The sequence below is a fragment of the Alligator sinensis genome, unplaced genomic scaffold (assembly GCF_000455745.1).
Source record: "Alligator sinensis unplaced genomic scaffold, ASM45574v1 scaffold365_1, whole genome shotgun sequence".
In the NCBI taxonomy this organism is placed as follows: Eukaryota; Metazoa; Chordata; order Crocodylia; family Alligatoridae; genus Alligator; species Alligator sinensis.
In genome coordinates, this window is record NW_005842356.1 from 177,644 (window position 1) to 198,564 (window position 20,921).

General features: G+C 42.9%; 1 protein-coding gene across 1 annotated transcript in view; it reads left to right on the forward strand.

Moving 5' to 3' along the window:
- The window catches only part of PIK3C2G (phosphatidylinositol-4-phosphate 3-kinase catalytic subunit type 2 gamma), a gene marked incomplete at its 5' end in the record, with an annotated part of 274,531 nt that overhangs the window by 172,500 nt on the left and 81,110 nt on the right, over positions 1–20,921 (forward strand). The window contains 3 exons of the mRNA XM_006029111.1: positions 4,081–4,273; positions 5,008–5,129; positions 11,265–11,373. Coding sequence (XP_006029173.1) covers positions 4,081–4,273; positions 5,008–5,129; positions 11,265–11,373 — 424 coding nt within the window. The remainder of the gene's footprint in view (positions 1–4,080; positions 4,274–5,007; positions 5,130–11,264; positions 11,374–20,921) is intronic.

Genomic DNA, 20,921 nt, shown 5'->3' on the forward strand with positions numbered 1-20,921 from the left:
AGGGGGCGCTTCTGCCCCCCCCCCCCCCAGTTCCTGGCCTGAGCAACTGTAGGCATGTGCCTGCATGTCTGTTCTGTTACAAACTAGTTCAACCTAGGCAGGTTAGACTAACCTGCAAAGGTTGAATTAATTCAGGCTCCAGCTTTTTGAATGTCTGTCCCTAGCCCAGAGGGTCACTGTAAGCAGGTGATGGACTATATGACATTGGTAGCAGTGGCATAACTAGTGTCAGGGTGATTGCAGCAACTGCCCCACAATGGGGTGTGGGAGGATCAAAAACACCAGCTACTGCCAGCAGTCACAAGTTGACAATTGTAAACCGGAAATCACTGCTTCCGCTTTGCCCCGGATGCCAGGACCAGGTGAATGAAATCTGGATGTTATAATCCATGTTATTTTGTCTAGTGATGATGTGGTCTATATTGAATAGGGGGCACAGCTGGCATCTGAGGCCAAAGCGATGTCTAGTGCCTTGGGTTAGGAGCTAGATACTCTGTTTCTAGAGAGATGCTGTTTGAGGCAGGGAAAAGGGGTGGATGGGTCTGTTTCTCAGGAATCACGCAAATTTAGACCTTTTTTCAGGAAGAAGTCCTCTTCAATAGAGAATTTAGGCCCCTGCTCAACTTTAAGCATGGCTGATGTCCTAGGTCAGTGGGATTTAACCAAATGGTAATGTGCTTATATGGACTTCTGATAACAATGGATTAGTATAATTAGCATCTGCCTACACTTGGAAAAACCGTTGTGCTGTGTGGTTGGCACTTCACCTAAAATACCCCAGGAACTTGAACAGAAGTAATTAGAGAACAATTAACATTCTAGTGCAAAGGGATTCTAACTAGCAACTAGATTCAAGAAGGTTCTCAGTAGGCAGCACTTCTCCCTCTTCCAAGACCAATGATGAAACAAGTCATTTGTCAGAAGTGCTTCTAAGAGACTTACATAGTGCCTTTTCTCCTGAAGGATCCTTAAAATCTAGGGTATTAGAAATGTATTCCAACTTCTCTAGCTTGGGAATGAATGTGGAGTTGTAACATTGGAGATTCTTTTCTCTCTTTTTCTTCCTTATGCAGCTGCACGAGGGGTAAGCAGGATCCTGATATTTGCAAATATAACAAAGGGATTTACAAGACAGTTATCGCAACTGAATTGCTAAATGGCTGTTGAGTCACTGTACATTTAGTCTCCTAAGAGAAGTTATCCATACCTCCTGAGCAGGGTAGATGTTATACCAGCAAAGGGCAGATATTTTGGCTAGAGGGCCACTTACCAAGTTTTGGTGAGCTGTTGAGGGCTGCACACATGAAATGTTTCAGAAGATGCCATTTTAACAAACTATAGATAAAGAGCAAATCAGATACTAAAAATCAAAAATTTACTATAACATTTTAATTTTATTTCAAAAAATATTTTTGTCCTGATTTATGTTATTTTGAGTATTGTATATAGAGGCGATTACATAATAACTCAAAATAAAGTCTTACTCTAGTATATTGGGAGAGGTATATGTGAGGGGTGGGTGTGTGGGGGGAAGGTGCATGGTTGTGTGTGGGGGGTGTCTGCTGTGTGTGTAGGACAGGGGTGGGCAAAATGCGGCCCGCGGGCCAGATGCAGCCTGCCAGGCCATTCTATCCAGCCTGCAGGGCCCCTAAAAAATTTAGAAAATTAATATTTATCTGCCCCTGGCTGCCTGTCATGCGGTCCTCAATGGCTTGCCAAACTCAGTAAGTGGCCCTCCGCCCAAAATAATTGCCCACCCCTGGTGTAGGGTGTTTGTGAGGAGGGGGAGGCTGTTTGGAGATGCAGGGGTAGAGGGTGCACATTTGTGTGGGGGACAGTCCATGTTCCAGGTTTCAGGAGCCAACTGGGGTGGAGGGAGGAATTGAGGGGCGGGGGTCACATGCAGCAGAGCTTGCCCAGGTGTGGTGTAGGTGCAATCTGTCCCCCTTCCCCCTGCCAACCTGCAGCTGCCCCCACAGCACTCCATATGAGGCCACGTCCTACCCGCTACCACCCTGGGTAGTCCAGGCTGCTAGCTGCCTTCCACCCACTCCACCTGCCTAGCATGACGTGCAGCCACCTGTGGGAAGCCAAGTGGATGGAAAATGGCTGGGAGCTGGAGCCCCATGCAGTGGGGCAGGAGCCACCCCACTGTAGTTTCCCCCTCTCTGTTTGGGCCTGTGGTGCCTGGCATGCATCCCCAAGGCCCCTGCCCTTTCCCACTTACCTGCTGCCTGGAGCAGCACAGCAGGGGGAAGAGGAGCCACTGGAGGCGGGGGGAGCTGAGCAGTACCCAAGCAGCTCTGGGTGCAGTCCTACGAGGAAGCTTTGCATACTGACTGGGGCCCTCGGTAGGCGTGGGCAGGACTGCAGTGTGGGCTGCTCGGGGCAGGAGAAGGAAGGGCTCAGCCCCATATGGAGCACTGCAGGGGCTTCTGTGGCCTGGATACAATCAATTGGCAGATGCCCACCCACGGGTCAAGTCCAGTCAGTTGGCAGGCCAGATCCAGCCCATAGGAAAATGCTTCCCAAACTTTTCATCAGCATTACTCCATTTATAGCCCCATTTCCTCAGTGTGGCCCCTTATGTCCCCCACCCCCATGACTGCATCGGCTGATGTTGTGACCCTATTTGGGGTCATGACCCACAGTTTGGGAATCGCTGCCATAGGCTGTATTGTGCCCATCCGTATGTTATATTCTTGTGCTCTTGCAAGCATACTCTGTGCTCTTGCAAACATGCTGTCCACCTGTGTCTATTCTTTAAGGCAAGGGGGGGAGGGGTTGATCCAGGACATTAAGGCCCCTGGCATATGTTCATTTAATGGCACAATGGGATGTTTTCCTACCCCAACAATCACACCTTCTACCATGCCATGCATGCATGGTAGAACACATGATTTTGGGATCAGGGATCAAATCTGAAGTGTGCCACTACTACTTGCTAGTGCAGCGAGAACTTGGGATCATGATCACAATTGGCTGACTGTGGGTTCTAGCCCTAGGACCATACTGCAGCCAGTTCCAGCTAAGGTGTCTTCCCAAAGCAGGAATTGCCAATCAGCTGATTGTCAGTCTCAGCCATAAGACCACCAGAGCTGGATGAGCTGTCAACCAAGCCCCACCATGCAGTTAGCATCAGATTTCATGGCAGTTAACCCTGCCATATGGTCAACCCAAGGTGCAGTGGAAACCAGCCACCAAATTATTATACACATTTTGTGAAATATTTTGTAGCTGGTTTTGTGGGTTCTGGTCTGAACCTGTGGCCGGGTTACTTATTTAAGAGGCTATTAACAAGTTAAATCTTAAGCATAATGTTTGCCAGGAGCCTGGCAGAATAAGAACTATGGCCAAATCCAGATGGGTACAGTCGTGTGGTATGTGGTGCCACAGACACATCTGCAGTGCCGCATACTGCACATTCACCTGTTCTCCACCCTGCAAGAGAGCATTGCAGGTCAAAAAACCTGCGCAAAAAAAGTGGAGCAGTGCATGCAGGGGTAGCGCGTGCCACTCAAAACCAAAGTCTGGCTGCCTAGAGCCCACTCTGGCTGCCAGCCAGGCTCCAAGCAGCAGAATCACCACTGCTGCAGCCCCAGGAAGCCCCCTGGATCCCAGGTAAGGCTGCTGGGGCCAACCGAGTGCTGGCCTCAGCCTCCCCTACCCAACCTGGGGTAATCTACTGCATGCCAGAGGGCGTGTGGCACAGGCGTTCCTTGAGGACAACTAGCAGCGACACAAGGCATCCCACTGCTAGTTGGTCCTAAGGGACCAAACGTCTGTGTTCATTTGGATGTGGCCTATGGATCTGGGGCTACAGTGAGCATGTTTTCCACCCTCCAAATGGGACATATCCAGCCCTACTCCTTTGCAGATTGATGTAATAATTCTTTTGAATTGGGTTCAGTTGCTGGATAGGGTGTCTTGCTGCAAATAAGTGATTACTGGTGAGTGTGTGTCTGTTTAGTTGCAGCCATGGCAGCAGGCACCTAGAAATGGAAGCAAAGGGAAATACAGGCCTAAAGAGAGAAATTAATATTCTATCTTTATTTTTATATTCTTCTGTTTTGTTTTCAGAAAAATAAAGGAAAGTTTGGAGTGCTTTCCTGTCAAACTCAATAACCTGATTCACACACTTGCACAAATGTCACTGACAGGCTCTGCCAAGCCTTCAGCTTCTGACATTGTTCCCCGAGATGCTGAGGTGCTGAATACAGAGAGTTCAATTGCAAGAGCCACCATTTTAGGGATCAGCAAAAAGTCTAACTCTGTATGTATTACAATCTCTGGTCACTATTTTTAACTTAATTTTAAACTACTCTTCTGTTAGTACAATTAGAGGATCATGGGATGAGCAGTAGTGCCATGAGCATTGAGATTCAGGAGAGAAATAATACCAGGCAGAGAGCTATTAGCAGGGAGCCATTAAGAAAAACTGTTCCTGCCTTATAGTGAAAAATAAATCAAGAGCTAATTAAAGTATCCAGAAGGGAAGCACAGCACAAATTAGGAAGCGTGCTAGAAATGGGAGCATTCTGTATGATACTTTAATGGAGCATTATTAGTTTTCATACAGTGTGGTCATATTTCCATGTTTGAGCTGCATGTTATCCAGACAAGTCTCTCTCTTTCTCTTTACATACATGGAGAGAAAGACTTGTCTGGATAATATGATAATGATCCATAAAAGTTGTATGTGTGTATGGAGAGAGAGACAGAATATATAATATATGAACAAAGAGACAGATAGATATGTCTGGATAAATGCCCCTCAAACCTTCTGTATTATAATTATATATATATAGTGTGTGTGTGTGTGTGTGTGTGTGTGTGTGTGTGTGTGTGTGTGTATACAGCTAAGTCTAAGTTATAAATCAAATTTTCTGGCACTATGGGCTGTATTACAGAAAGCCTTTTCTTTGTTAAAATTGTCCTGTATTTTCACATGTGTATTTTTTTGTGTGTTTATACCTCTCTAATCATTTCTGTTGTTCCTAACTGCAGCTGTATCTAGTCCAAGTTGTACAAACCTGCAACACTACAACCTTTGTGGAAAAGTCATTTGACCAACTTTCAAAACTTCATGGCCACCTACAGAAGCAGTTTCCGTGGCATTCTCTCCCAGAGTAAGGCAGCACATTAGCTCACATGATTCTGCTAGCACATACAAAAATAGGAAAAATATGTGGTAGATGTGTGTTTAAGAAGATTCTTGTCTTTCCAACAGCCTATTCTATATAATAGAATCTAGGGGAAATGAGGTCACGGGCTATAGTGACAGCTTAACTAAAATTTGGATTGTGTCACCAGCACTGACAAAACTAATAGTTATTCCTTCTACAAGCATGCTAACTCACACAACGGAAGCTGCCTTTCTCTACAATCTCAACCCTAAAGAAAGTAAATACTCCAGCAAAACCCCTGAGCAATTTATTTGAACCTGAGCACTTGAACACTCAGGCTAATTCAGGCTTGAAAGGATTTTGGTGTTTGAACTGAATTAAGAGAGTCAAAATGAAGGCTTTAACTTGGAATAGCCTTGAGCCACAAATTTCCCTTCCAAATTTAGTCTCCCTTAAAATACAAAAGATATTCACTTGCAGGGTGTTAGTTCAGTTCTTAATGAGTAGAGGGAGGGGAAACCAGTTTTTCCTGCACTTACATTTCAGGTTGTTTAATCTGGGGTTTTTATTAACCCATTCTGGTTTAAGGTGTGATATTCTGAGCACGATTTACATTTCGCCAAAGTTTTGAGAGTTTTTAGAATCAGGATTTTTGTTTGGATTTATTCATAGTTTTATTTATTACATTGCTTTAAAAATGATTAAAAGCAGCTGTTTTTGTCAATGCTCTTGGTGGGCACAAGACTTTCAAAATGTACAAATCTGTCAAATATCACAAGTACAGTTCTGCCAAAGTCTGTGTGAAAGTCTTAAACCATTACTAACTCAGGATAACTGAAGTAATTTTCCCTTTGTTTCCACACCTCATGTATGTAATAAGTTACTCTCATTTTGTACACCTGGAGAAGACCAAATTAAGAAGGAGCTTAGTTCAAAGGATATGGCATTGGACTGCGTGGCAGGAGACTAGAGGGTTCTGTTCTTTACTATGCTTTTGATATACTGACTGATCTTGGGCACGCCATTTCACTTTCCTTTTTTCTTTTCTGTGTTTCATCTTGTTGTTCACACTGTTAGCTCTCTAAGGAAAGGACAATCTGTCCTCATGCATTTGTACAGTGCCTAGCGTGCCTGACCTCTGATCACAGTTCCAGTCTCAGGGAACTACATCTGATAATAAGCAAATGATAAAAATACCCTACTTTATTGCTTTCACCTTGATTTCTCACCCATTTGGTCTAAGTACAGACAGTCAAAAAAGCCCAAGGCTGAATCAGTTCAATCTTTGCAGGTTAGTTTAATCTGGATAGATTGAACCGACAAGCAAATGAACACACATTCACTTTTGATTACAGAAATACAGCCATATGCCCAAAATGGCTCAGGCCTGAAACCAGGGGGTGCTAGAGCATGCTTCCCTACTCAGCTGGACCAGACAGCTTGGGCCAAGGCTAGTCCACCCACCCACCCTGTGAAGGGGAGGTTTGCAAGGGAGGTACAAAGCATCCTGGGATGCTGGGGGACTATGAGTTAAGTTGAATCTGAAAGGGATGTGGGACAGAAGTTCAATAAATTGATTTAACCTAAATCAGTTAAGTCTAATACTACTGTGGAGGGCCAGTAGGGGGTGCTCTTGCACTGAGCCACTCACCTCACTGTGTCCAACCACCTTCCAAGCTCCACAAGTAGTGGTCTCCCTTAGTCAACTGAACCAAGGGGACTCCAAGGCATAATCTAGACCCACTCCCAATAAGTCTCCCACGCTAGGCACTGTCACAACCCAAAGGGTGTGATTTTTGTTTGTGTGTGCTTCGGCACTGCTAAATTGTCCCCGCTAAATTATAGCTTCCTTGCACGGTGGAGTTTTCTGCTGCAAAAGAGAACCCCGGTGCAAGGGAGAATTTCCCGCCAATTTGAAGCTTTCTTTGCAGGGTGCATTTCTTTGTTGCAGCACAGAAATGCTCGTTGCAAAGAGTTCCCGCCATTTGTATGCTAATTTGAGTCCCATTATTGGCCAGTTCTAAATTATTCACACGTAGCGGCTAGTGATTGGCTTGCTAGCCGTATAAGAGGCTTGAGTGGTTTCCGCCCAAGTTGGAGGACTCCACGAACAAGGGAGGAGGAGACTTCACGCTGTGTGAAGATCTCTAAGCGCTGCGGATCCTTACGGACCCAGTGCATTTCAAGTAGGCAACAGAGGTCTGATCAACCTCTAGCCTCTCCCCGTCGCCGACGACCACCTTCCAGGATCTGAGTGCCTCCTAGGGGATGCCTCACGTCTAGCCAATCCCCTTCCTGGAGCACACCTGCTAGCCAGGAGGTAGTGCCAACACCAGCCAGGGTCTGGTCTGATCCTGGCACTGTGCCTCCTCGGAAACACAGGCCTAGTAGTCCTTGAGGGGACTCAACCCAGTTCAAGAACTTGGGGTGCTTCCATCAGTCTGAAGTGCAAACAGTGGTCTCCCTCAGTTAGCCAAACCAAGGGGATCCCAAGGCATAATCTAGACCCACTCCCAATAAGTCTCCCATGCTAGGTACAAGGGAGAACTTTATTGATTACAAGGAGTAGGTTTGGAATAGGGTACAGGGTTAAACAGTATCAGAGAAATCCCATAGAGCAAACAGGGTGGCTGGGGTAGCCTTTGATCACACATCTGAGTTACTACAAGCTTTATATCTAGTTAGATCTCTAGTAGCTTACTCACAAGTATCATCCAGAGGCAGGTGGAGATTCCCTCTGGAGGCAGGCAGTTCATTGATCATGAGTTTCCAGAGAAAGCAAGTTTCAGATGGTCCAGCTCTTCTCTCTCTCTGAGTTTTCATCATGGCTAATGCCCCCACTCCTGGGCAGTCCTTAATTTATATAGCCTTTATGACCTCATTTACTTGGTCCAATGGAGGCCAGCACCTGTTGGCTTTCAGCCAACCAATTTAAAATGCATCACTAGTTGCTGGGCAGACCAGCAGTCTCTAGCCCACTAGGGAGCCCAAGCCCCTCACCCAGGTATGCGATGCCAGTCATGTAGGCAGAGGGAGCAAGTTTCCCCCCTCCCTCAGAAATGTGTCCAGCTCAGGTTATCTAAAGAAATAAGGTAAGGTGTGTATCCTCTGCAGGGCCCATACTAACCAAATTGTCACAAAGCAGAGTTTTGGGGGAGAAACAGAGGTGGCCTTCTGCCACAACTACATCCATCCCAGTTTATCTTAAACCAGTTTTAACTATTTTGAAACTGGTTTATATGCACTGAATTTCCATTGTGTTACAGATGTAAACCAGTTTCTGATCACTTATCCTGGTTTATGCGTAATTTCTGTCCCTAGCCTAAGAGTAGGCTGCTAATTTTGTACCATTTTCTTTTGAATTTTATTCTGAAATGATTTATGAATTTAACTGACAGCATAATTTGATTTATTATTATTTCAGATTATTATGAAATATCTAAAAGCAAGTAGGCCAAATTTTCATTTTCTCCTGTGTATAGTCAGAGATGGAATTTACCTAAGAAAAGGAAAATGTAGATTCTAATAATTGGATATTGGACTGCAGAATTAATTCTGACAAGCAATGATAAAAAAGTTCCTCCCTATAGACACTTTTAAAAAGCTGGACAACGCACTTGAGAGAATTATAGGGCTCAAAGATTTCTGATTTCATGAAAGACTGTAGTGCTTGAAGTAGTCTTCAGTTCTAGAATTTCCATAACTACTTAATCAGCATACCCCTCATATTAAAGTGCCTGTATTGCAAACCAACTAAAAAAAACTAATTACATTTCATTTCTAAGAGAAAAAAATGTTCTATGCCCACTGGCAGTTTGTCCAGTTGTTTACTAGAGAAGAATGCTATTGGTATGTGTAACTTTTCAGAGTTGCATGATCTGCAAAGCTAGCCAATTTTCTTCTCTAGAGATGGGCACCCTGATCCATGTATTGTCATCTGGTTAGCTTTCTAAAGACTATGGAATCTATTTGCTGAGCTACAGAATTAGGTACTGTCTGTTCAAAGTGGAGATCTGGCCAATAGGCTTTCAAAAGCCTGGCCATGTCCATTTTCTCTCTGTTAAACTGCTAGCTGTCTTTTTACTTAGTTCAAATCACATTTGTCAGAAGCTTTCAGGTGTCTCCTGAGACCTTTGGATAAACAAGGTTATACTCAAAAAAGAGGAAAAAAATGAGGCACAGTTTAAAGCCTGTACTGGTGCTGAGAAACTTAATACACCAAATTGAAACTTCCACTGCTCTAAATCATGTGGACTAGAGGATGTAAAGCATAATATTAGTTTAACAGGCTCAACTTAATATTAGTAATCCATATGACAAAACCCATCACATGCAGTTTAGAATGGATAGCTCTTCTGGGACACACAACATGTTCCCTCTTCTTCAGAGAGAGGGAGAGAGAGAGAGAGAGAAAGTCCTTTCAAGTTCAAGGTTAATGTAATCCAATAAGGCACATAGTTAGAAAGCTAACCCCTTGGCAAAACTAACCATGCTTTTCTGGTTAAAAAAAAGGGAGAAGAATTTAATTATTTAAATGTAACTTTATAAAATGTTTACGTGAAAGATAATAATTAAAATTTGTTGGCATTTTCAGTCACCATAATATTTGAAGTTGATATGAGAACGCTGTATAGAAAATGACTAGATAACTATACTTTTATTTAAAAAACCTAAGTAAAATCACTAATAAAATCTAATAGAGGATCATTGCTATCTATTATTGTGTGTTTTAGTGTATTATTTCTATGAAAGAGGAGCCTAGAGATTATAACTGTGGCCAGGTACAGACATTATGGGCACCTATGCACATGCCCAATGCCTGCTTGAATGCATGCTCATTAAAATGTGTTAGAGCAAACTTGATTAATTGAGTCTGCTGGAGCATAGTAATTAGCATGCTCCAGCAACCTCGGTGTCACATGTATTCAGCATCCTCATGCTTCAAAATACTGACACCCCTGCTTTAGTTAAAGCACTCCCGCTGCCATTTTGAAGTGCAGGATGCTGAATACACAAGACACTGCAGGTGCTTTAGAGTGACTCCCAAGAATCGCTCTAATTAAAGTGCCTCCCCTCCGCACACCCTGGAGCATGTGTAAAGATGTCCTACTCTTTTACTGGTATAAGTGTTTGGAAACTGGTCTATACCCATAACAGAACAGAAGTTTGGCACATATAGACTGATTTTAAAATGGTGGAACCCAGTCTAAGATTTCCCTCCTCCACCCACCCCCCACCCCCACTAAAGGATGAATGTATGCTCTGTTTGCTACCACTCTAAACTTACCAAGTAACTTAGATCAATTGCACCTTGGACTTCTTGAATGTCTGTACCTAGTCTGTGATGCATAGGGTCCCATTATACTGCAATATATAAATGCATTAAAAAGACAATACCTTTGCTCAAGAGCTTACCACCAAGATTTTTTTTTTTTGTGACATGTAGGTCAGGATGAGATTGGGTTATCATTATATGAGGAATTGTACACCACACAGAGGTTGCCCTTTCCCTGAAGCACCTCGCAGCACCTTTGTCTCCACTCTATATGTGAAGGCCAGTTTTTTACAGTTGCTTAGGGTGCTTGATAGTTACTTATTTACATTCAAATGCCTAGTTGCCATTAAAAACCTGGCCTTCACACATAGATTGAAGACAAAGGAGGTAGGATGAGAAATAGGTGTTATGCATCTTGCTTAGTTATCAGCATATCATGCAAAACCAAGGACATGACATTTGGTCTCTAGAATCCCAGTCTAGTGCCCTGCCCTTTATGATCCCAATGCTTCTCATCAGAGGCATAACTAAAAATTCTAGCACCCTGGGAGTCGGGGGGGGTGAGGCATGCCAAGAACTAGTCTTACCTCCCCATACTTGGGCCACTGCCATTGCTGCCACAGCAGAGACTGCTGCTGGGGCATGGGCTTGGCAGACACAGGTCACTCTTGCTGCAGTGTTGGCTCTCCAGTGGCCTCATTTCTGTCACCTCCTCCAAACTGGTGTATGCGTCTGGTTCCCTGGCCGCCCACCCCTAGTTATTCCCTGTCATTCACCATGTCCTGGACTGAAGTACAGCAAAACCTTATCTTCAGAAAGTAAATTGTAAAAGCTATAAAATATCTGCATGTTCTTTGTTGCAGGTTCCCTCACTGGCGGCATTTACCCTTTACAGATCAAGGACATAAAAGAATGAAAGACCTGAATCTCTATCTTAAGCAGTTATTGAGTGGACCCAGCAAAGTGGCTAATGTATGTGAGCTCTTTATTTGTTTCTATCTGGCAATAATAGCTTACATTGCTTTTATCAGCTGCCTGCCCAAAAGACCCAAAGCTATAACAACCTACATAAAGTAACATCTCCAGCCAGAGCATTTAAAAGGGCCAGCCACATAAGGATAACACAGAGTAAAGAATACATTTATTAGAGTTTTTTCAACATAATTGTTTCTTTATCAAAGCACTGATTCATCAAAATGGAGATTTTTTTCTTAGGAAAAGGTGAGTTGCAGTAAATTTGCTATCAAAAACATTTGGCAGGAGGGGGAACAATTATATTGCTGAAACATCCCACTTTTGCCATTTTTTAAATAAAATGTTTAACTTTTTATAGTAAAGAAGATCAAAAGTTAATACGTAGTTTAAAGATTTTTACAAAATTAACGTGATATCAAAATGAAATGGAACATTTAGTTCACCTAAGTTGATTTTTTTTTCAATTTTCAATTCAGCAATATTTTTTAGAATTTTAACTTTTTCTTCTGATTCACCAAAATGAGAAAAATATTTAGAATCTCAAAATTTTCAAGGGATGGGAAAACAGTTTCTAACCCACCTTCATGATTTCAGCCAATTATAACCACACAGGCTGCATACAGACATTCAAAGATTAGGGGGAGGTTCGATTACATTAAAAATGGCCACCTGATCTCACTAAATTCACCATGTGTGGACCATACAGTAGTTAAGTAGATCTTCCTGAGAACTGTACAGAAGTTCAGGACAGTTAGATGGGTCTAAAAATGGCTAACCTAATCTAAATTAATTGTACCTCTGAGGCAGTATAACTTAGTTCAGGTTCAGCGAGACCGATATAACTGAACTTCGGTACAGCACAGTCCCAGGACTGGGAAAGCCCAGCTGCTAGCCCCAGAGCCAGGGATGCATTTGTCCTATGCTGTCTCTGACACTGGGCTATTTTTAGACACCCCCCCCAGTCCCACCCCAAGACAGATATTCCCCCTTGGAATAGCACCCCCCCACACACACTGCCAACCCACGAAACTCCCCATCTCACAAGTCACTCCTGGTGCCAGTTTTGTCAATGTTCACCAATGCTGGGGTCAAAGGAGGGCCAGGAGGGATGGGGGCAGGAGGGATTTTTTTGGGAGGGTTGTTTGTCTAGGGGGGTGGGGGTTGGAAGTTAAAAATAGCCCCTGGTCCCAGGGGGTGGAAAAAAGAGCTCCATCCCCCCCAACCTCCCCATGGACCCTACAAGCCCCCCTGATCCCACGGAATCTTCCTGGACCTCAGCAACCCCTCTTCAGGCCTTACCTGCCCCCCCCCAATTCCCCCATGGACCCCCGAAACCCCTGCTTACCCCCTAATTCCCCAGTCCCCCCCCACAAGCACCCATCATCCTGACTTACCTTAAATTGGGTGGCTATTTTTAATGCATTCTGACCTCCCCCTAACCTCACAATCTGCCTCTAAACAGCCACAGTGGAGATAAGAGGAAAAGAGCTAGTAATCCAGATAAAATAAAAAATTAGTGCTGCCTTTTATTCTCCCATTAATAATAATGATCCTAGGTTAAAGCCCAGCAGCAGATGGGAAATTATTGTAGAATTCAAAAGATGCTAACATCCATGTGATAAAGAAATACTTTGGCTTAGAGAGAGGACCTCAGTGTTTGGTCTGTCTACTGGTCCTGCCAATGAAAATGCAAAGTTTGGGGGGTCATTCTTTTATTGATATATGCACCCTTCCTGGTGCGTGATCTGTTTGTGCACTGACTGCTTCTGTTTCCTAGTGAGCTGGGCAAAGTCAGGCCATTGATCTAGGAGTTGAAGCTTCTTTATCCTTTCTCTAGCATCCATATGGGTGCTTATGCACATGCTCCAATGTGTTCTAATTAGTGGCCTGTAGCATTGCTGCAGCATCATATGTATAAGCCCCCATGGGTTTAAATGGCTGCTGGGGCACTTTAAAGCTCATCAAATGAGCTTTAGTTAAAGCATTCTGCTGCCCTTTTTAAATGTGTGGGGGGCTTAATACATGTGACATTGCATCATTTTAATTAGAGCGGCTCTCTGGTAACTGCTTTAATTAAAATGCCCCCTACACCTGAGCACATGTATAGGCACCCCATGTATACAAGCTTCCAATTTGGCACTGCAGTATACAAGCTGGGTTTAGGCTTGAGAAATAAATTAGTTAAAGCCTCTACCTATGATACTTATGTTCTTGCCCAACACTCTAGGAACAAAGCTAGTTCAATAATTCATCTTAATCCTCCTATTATTATCCCACAGTGCAACTGTAGCTTTGTAAACTCACAGAACATGCTGCTGCTGGGAGGTAAGTGAGAATTTGTGGGTGGTACCTCAAAGGATACTGCAAAAGAAACTATTTAGGACAGTGCTAGTGTAAATGCAGAGCATATCTTAAACGAATTTGGTATGGTTTATGTAGTTGTTGTTCCATTACAAACTGTTCAATTGATAGAAACAATTCAGTTCTAGGATAGATAAAATATGTAAAGCCAAGGAGGAGAAGCTATGCAAAACTTCCAAAATAACTGCAAAACCAATTTTTACTGTAGAGTACGTAATGTAACAAATGGAGTGCAAGACTCACTGAACAAGGTCAATGACAGGCATAATGGGTAGATTGTCTCCATCTGTAAAATGTTGTGTCCTGCATATCCTCTTCTGTTATATCTAACCAATAATTCTTGAGATGATTTTTGTGGTCATTGGCACTCCAGGATCACTAAATTATGCTGTTTTATTTTAATGTGGCTCTCCTGCAAGGAAATGTGAGAACTTCTGATGATATATTTTGACCCATTAGAATCAAGGAAACCAGTTTAGTAATGTTCCTGTTACTAGCTGAGGAAGCCTCATTGTTTTAAAATATCAATCCTCCTTCCTTTTTTTCTTGATGGCCACTTGGTTAAGTGCTAAGCAGAAAACATTCATTATAGGCTTTCTTGATTAAAAATAATAATAATAATTACTTACCCTTATCTCTGCTCCTTTTCTCATCTCAGATAGCCTTACAGTCAAATCTGCCCTTTTTCCTCAGACAACTTAAAAAGCCTAATTGAAGGCACATCTAGTGATTATTCTCTATTTAGGAGGTATACACTTGTGACTATGTCATGTCATGGTAAAACTATGTAGTGATAAATTAGGGAATTTGTGGACAATAAGTGTAGTGTAAGTTCATGTACATGCTAATCTTGTACAATGCATCTAGAATAGAAAATGTCTCTTGACACAATCATTTTTGTCCTGCTGCTGAATTGTATTTTTGCTGAATTGATGTCTGGGGTGTAGGCAAAAGCTGTAGAGAACCAAGCAGAAACAGTTTTATTATAAACACCTCTCTCTACCATCTGTAAACTGATTATTCTGACTGGCTAAATACAAAGGCAGCTCAAAAGTCTCCACTTCAATGGAAACAGCAGCAAACTTGGTTTTATTATTCTGCAACAAAAAATCTAAAGAGAACTGGCTAAATTCAAATTCCTACCTGCATCATACCTTCAATATATGCTTTTCAGTCCAGGCTGAATGCTTATTATTTAAGCAGTGTCATGATGACTAAGGATGTATCAAGCTATCACTGACCTTTTCTGGTAAATGACTTAACTGGAGAAGGTAATAGCTACTTTGTTGTTTTTGTTGCAGTTCTGATGGAGTCAGATGCCCCTTTAAATACTTTAAAAACCCTAAATTTTAAATGATCAATATATACCAATGGGCGTATATTATACAAATTGCTTTTATATAGGGATCCCATTGTAGAAAATTTTACCATAAGGCATAATACACCAGTGCTTCTACTCACACTGACTCTAGTTCAGGGGAAAAAACATTCTTAATCCCATCCCTGTTCAAAGAAGTGCTTAAGTACATAATTAACTTTAAGCATGCATTTAAATCCCACTGAGTTATCTTGGACATAAGCATATGTTTAAGAACTACTTGGAGCACAAGTGCTTTCTCTCAGTCCAGGTTCATGCTCGCTAGAAAAAAGAGTTGTACTTGACGCCACTGCATTCACCAAAATACAATAGGAGATAGATGCTATCCAAGTGAATTTACTTTTGTTATATGCCATGGGAAGCAAATACCTGCCAATTTACAGCACTGAAGACAGATAACTTCCAAAAACATGTATGTTGACCCCCAGAGGCATTCTGGGAACCAAAGAAAGTTTTGAAGAGCCAGTCCCACCAAAATTAAATACTGAGAAGCATCAAAGTAAATAAATTGTAATAGCAAATTTTATAATGATATATAGATAAGATATAAATGACCAGACAGTAAAGGTAAGGCATATGAGGCAAATCATTAAAGTTTGTAAAATATACATCCGTCTAAAGAAATTATAGTTTTATTAGTATTTAAAATATATATATTATTCTCTAATTCCTGAAGTCTTCAAAAGCCTCTAACAGGTGGCCAGTCTTCTTAGGGGAAAAGACTTCTTACCGAGATTTAAAATTAAATTTTAAAAAGAGCACTTATGTTGGTTCATCTGAAGATGGGCTATTCAAAAAAAACCATAGTTCAAGACTAAAGATCAAAGATTCTAAGGTGAACCTGACTTAATATCAAAAGCTTACCAAATAAAGTCATTTTTTAATGTTCCTCATAGGTTCTACTCTAATTAATATTCATATGCCTATTCTTACTGCCTATTTAAGCTACATCTTGTTCTAAACCAGATCTAACTGGTATAAAACTGCTAAATGCTCTCTATAAGTGACTTTTAGTTGACCTTTTCGAGCAATCTTTCCCACGCTTCCAAAACTATTCTCAACTGATATTCTCTCACTTGTTCATTTCCTTTGCTGCTTCTTCTCTTACTCAAACTTTGGTCAAACAAATGGAAGCAAATTCTTGAACATATTGTCACTAAGCACCTTAGGGCCTACTGCAGTCTACATACAGCCTTTGAGTAATTTAAATTAATGACAAATGTCAGCATTTATTTTTAACTTCCATTCTATTTTGGTGAAATCAACTGTGTGCCTGTGTAGATAGATAGATAGATAGATACCAATGATAATATTATAATTTTGTACTAATTATACCATTGCTGGTTGGTTGTTTAGTTACATATACCATGAACGGCGTGTGCCCCTGGTGGCTGTGGGGGGCACGACTGCACCGGCGGTGGCAGGAGCCCAGCGGCAGTGAGTGGGGAGCTCCCACAGATACTGCCAGCACTGTCGGCAACGGGGTTGGGGTGGGGCAGGCACTGCCAGCAGTGTTAGCAGCCACCAGAGGCAATCAGGGACCACCCGCAGGTGCCACTGACAATGTCGGTGGCACCTTTTTGCAGGGGGTGCACCGCCACACAGAGGGGGTGCACGTGCACCTGCATGCAGCCCTACCCCTGACATAAACAGCGCAATAATCATGGATAAACCTCATAACGTGTGACAATCCTTGCACTCCTTCAGTTTTGCTTTATTAGATGACAAAGCAACCAAGTAGTATCACACTGTGATAAAGCAATCCAATAATAGATGGAACATCAAAAAACAATAAATTGAGGCTTAGGAACACAAGAATGACAACATTTCATATTATCACAGTATAAATCAAATCTGTGGCAACCAGCATTCACAGCCAGCTACTCTTTTTTTATTCCAGTGTTGCCACTAACTGAACAGGGGCAAAAATGGAGACTGCCAGTCCATAACAACCCAAACGCTATAATATATAAAATAAATTAGAAGGTTTGTAGAAGGTAGTCTACTCCCTAAGGATCCAAAAGCAAGTTAAAGAGCCATTAACTGAGTCAGTTCTTGGATCCTATGTCAAATAGCAACATTTCAGTTGTCAGCTTTTAACAGTTTATTGTGAAAGGAGAAGTTAACACTTAACCCTGGTTCACAAAATCTCTAGCTTCAGTTATGAAACTAGATACAAAGCAATGTTCCATTTTGGAGTCCTGAATGTTCCTAGGGGGAACCAGAAGGGTTTGGGGGAGACGCTGTTTCCCCTAGCCCCCGCTGGCATAACAAGGAGTAATGGGCACAAGTTGATGGAGAGGAGGTACAGATTGGACATCCGAAAAAACTACTTCACAGTTAGGGCGGCTAGGAGCTGGAACCAACTTCCAAGGGAGGTGGTGCTGGCCCCTACCCTGGGGATCTTTAAGAAGAGGCTGGATACTTACCTGGCTGGACTCATTTGAGTCCCGTTTTTGTTTTTAGGGTGTTTTTTTTTTTGGGTTGTTCTCCCGCCCTGGCAGGGGGTCGGGCTAGAAGATCTATTAGGTCCCTTCCGACCCTGTAACTATGAAACTATGAAACTATGTTTTTTATAAGCTGCTGTCTAGCATCTTTCCAAAGTAAGTTTCTCATCTCTACTTGAAAAAATCAGTGGTGTTTCTTTTGATTGCCATGAATTGGATATGCCATGTGATAATGAAGCTCAGAGATTTTGGATTTGATCTGACCCTACAAGCAGATCTGTGCTTATTTCATAGACATTTCATAGACATTAGGGCTGGAAGGGACCTCAAAATATCATCAAGTCCAGACCCTTGCCCCAGGGGCAGGAAGTCAGCAGGGGTCATAGGATCCCAGCAAGAAAAACACACAGATTTCTCTTGAAGGCGTTCAAAGTAGGTGCTTGAACCACCTCTGGAAGCAGGCTATTCCAGACCTCGGGGACTCAGACAGTAAAGAAGTTCTTCCTTATGTCCAGCCTGAAATAGTCTTGTAGAAGCTTATAACTGTTTGACCTTGTCATCCCTTGGGGGGCTCTGGTGAACAAACGTTCCCCCAGGTCCTGGTCAACACCCCTTATAAACTTATAGGTGGCCATCAGATTGCCCCTGAGCCTGTGCTTTTCCAGGCTGAAGAGTCCCATAGCTCTCAGCCTCTCATCGTAAGGTCTGTTTTCCTGACCTCTGATCATGTGCATGGCTCTTCTCTAGACTCTCTCAAGCTTCTCCACATCCTTTTTGAATTGTGGAGCCCAGAACTGCATGCAGTAGTCCAGCTGTGGTCTCACCAAGGCCGAGTACAATGGGAGAATGATGTCCCGGGATTTACTTGAGAAGCATCTATGGATGCAAGCCAGCATTTTGCTTTCTTTACTAGCCACAGCATCACATTGAAGGCTCATGTTCATCTTGTGGTCAATCCTGACCCCCAAGTCCCTCTCATCCATAGTGCTAGCCAGCGTAGCACTGCCGAGCCTATAAACATGCTGCAGGTTTTTCCTCCCAAGGTGGTGAACCTTGCATTTTTTGGTATTAAACACCATCAGGTTCTCATCTGCCCATTTCCTGAGCCTGTCAAGGTCAGCCTGGATCAACCTCCTGTCCTCAGATGTGGATGCTTTATCCCAAAGTTTGGTATCATCGGCAAACTTGGCCAGTCCGCTTCTAACTCGAATGTCCACATCATTAATGAAGAGGTTGAATAAAATAGCTCCAAGGACACAGCCTTGAGAGACTCCACTGATCACAGGGCACCAGGACGATTGACTTCCGTCAAGCACCACCCTCTGGGTTCAACCACGAAGCCAATTCCCCAGCCAGTGGATCATGGTGGACCCAAGGCCACAGTTGATCAGTTTTGCCAAGAGGTGATCATGGGATACCAGATTGAAGGCTTTTTTAAAGTCAAGATATATGACATCAATCTCTTCCCCTTTGTCCAGGTGATAGGTAACCTGGTCATAAAAGGAAACAATGAGATTGGTCAAGCATGACCTACCCACAAAAAACCCGTGCTGGCTATCCCTCAGGATGTTGCCATTGGCCATTCTGTTAAGAATGGCCTCTTTGATAATCTTTTCTAAGACCTTCCCCAGGATAGAGGTCAGGCTGGGCCTGTAGTTTGCTGGATCCACTTTCCTCCCTTTCTTGAAGATAGGCACCACATTGACCTGCTCCCAGTCTTCAGGCACTTCACCAGAGCACCAGGAGCTCTTGAAGATCCATGCCAGGGGCTGAGCTATGATGCTGGCCAGCTCATTGAGTACTCTGGGGTGTAAATTGTCAGGGCCAGCTGACTTGAAGGTGTCCAGCCTCTCAAGGTGTTCCTTCATGAGGTCAGCATTGATGGAGGGCAAGGAATCACCCTCACCCAGGTGTCCCTGTCCCATAACAGGCAGGGGCTTCCCATGGGACTTGTGAAAGACCGACGCATTTAGTAAGTTTCCTTTTTCCTGGGCATCGGTCGTCAGTTGTCCCATCTGGTTTAGCAGGGGTCCAATGTTGCCCTTGCTTTTCCTCCAGCTCCCCACATATCTAAAAAAGGACTTTTTATTGTCCTTGATGCTTGTAGCTAGTTGGAGTTCCATTGCAGCCTTGGCTTTCCTGGATGCTCCCTGCAGGTCTGGATCAGTGCGGAATATTCCTCCTTGGAGGTGGATCCCATCCTACATCCTTTGTAGGTCTTTCTTTTTAGATGCAGGAGGTCCACTAGTTCCTTGTTGAGCCAAGGGGGCTGCTGTGCCCTTTTGCTGCCTTTCCTCCAAGACGGAAATGAAAGGTACATGATTTGTCCCGTGCACTCATACATAAGCGATTTTTGGTTTGGGTTTTTGGAGTCAGAAATAAAAGGACTTGAAAAATGTCATGAAACATAAGTTCAATGAGCAAAATTATACAAACTTAATGGCATGTGGGGGTGGGAATGATATTGTTCTCTCTGTTTGCTAATTTTTTTTATTGAATACCTGTAATAGAGTTCTGAAAACAGGTGTTGTGGAAACACACGCAGCATATTTTTGGGTTAGGTTAGCAGAAGCTTTTATTTAAAAGAAACTACAGCTGTAGGGGGGGATTCCAAAGTGACATGGATTTCCCAAGCACTTGGAAGGGGTCCCCCCCCAAGAGCAAAATCAGGAGGCTTATATATTTTTTAACAGTTGCTTACAACTCACGTGATCATATAGTGAAATTAGCATGAAAAGCGGCTATAATATTATTTTATTATTTTTTTGCTGTAATCAGGATGGGAACTAATGGGGGAGGCGAGGTTAGTTCACAAACCTCCTTCTTGCACCTGGAAATCAGATTTGTACATACTTTTTGCTATCTTCAAGGCCGCGGTGAGCGAAGCAGTTGCAGAGGAGTTACAAAGAACAAACACTTTCTCTTATCTGTTCTACTATACAGAGCCAGCAATTCTCCACAAAGCGGTTATGTCATCTTATAACTAAAATAGTCAAAGTTTAAGGCATATATTTTTTCTGATTCCACAGTCCCCCCCCTTTGAGACTATTTAGTCTCACTTTAGCCTTAAATTTTTATTTTCATGAGCCCCTCTATTTTATCATGCAGCCTTTTATGTTTTTTTTTAATCTGCTCACACTTTTGTAACACCATTATTCTAGACTCTGCTGTGGGTTTTTTTGCCTTGCTAAAGCTTTTCCTGCTGGCTTTTACGCAGCAGAGGATCAGTTGCACTAAGACATAAAACATTATCAGAACTATCAAGACAAACAATATTCCATACAGGATTTTCTGGCCAAGGGCCCCGGAATCTGGGAGCCAGGAGGTTAGCCAAGACCACATTTTTTTTAGACCCCAGT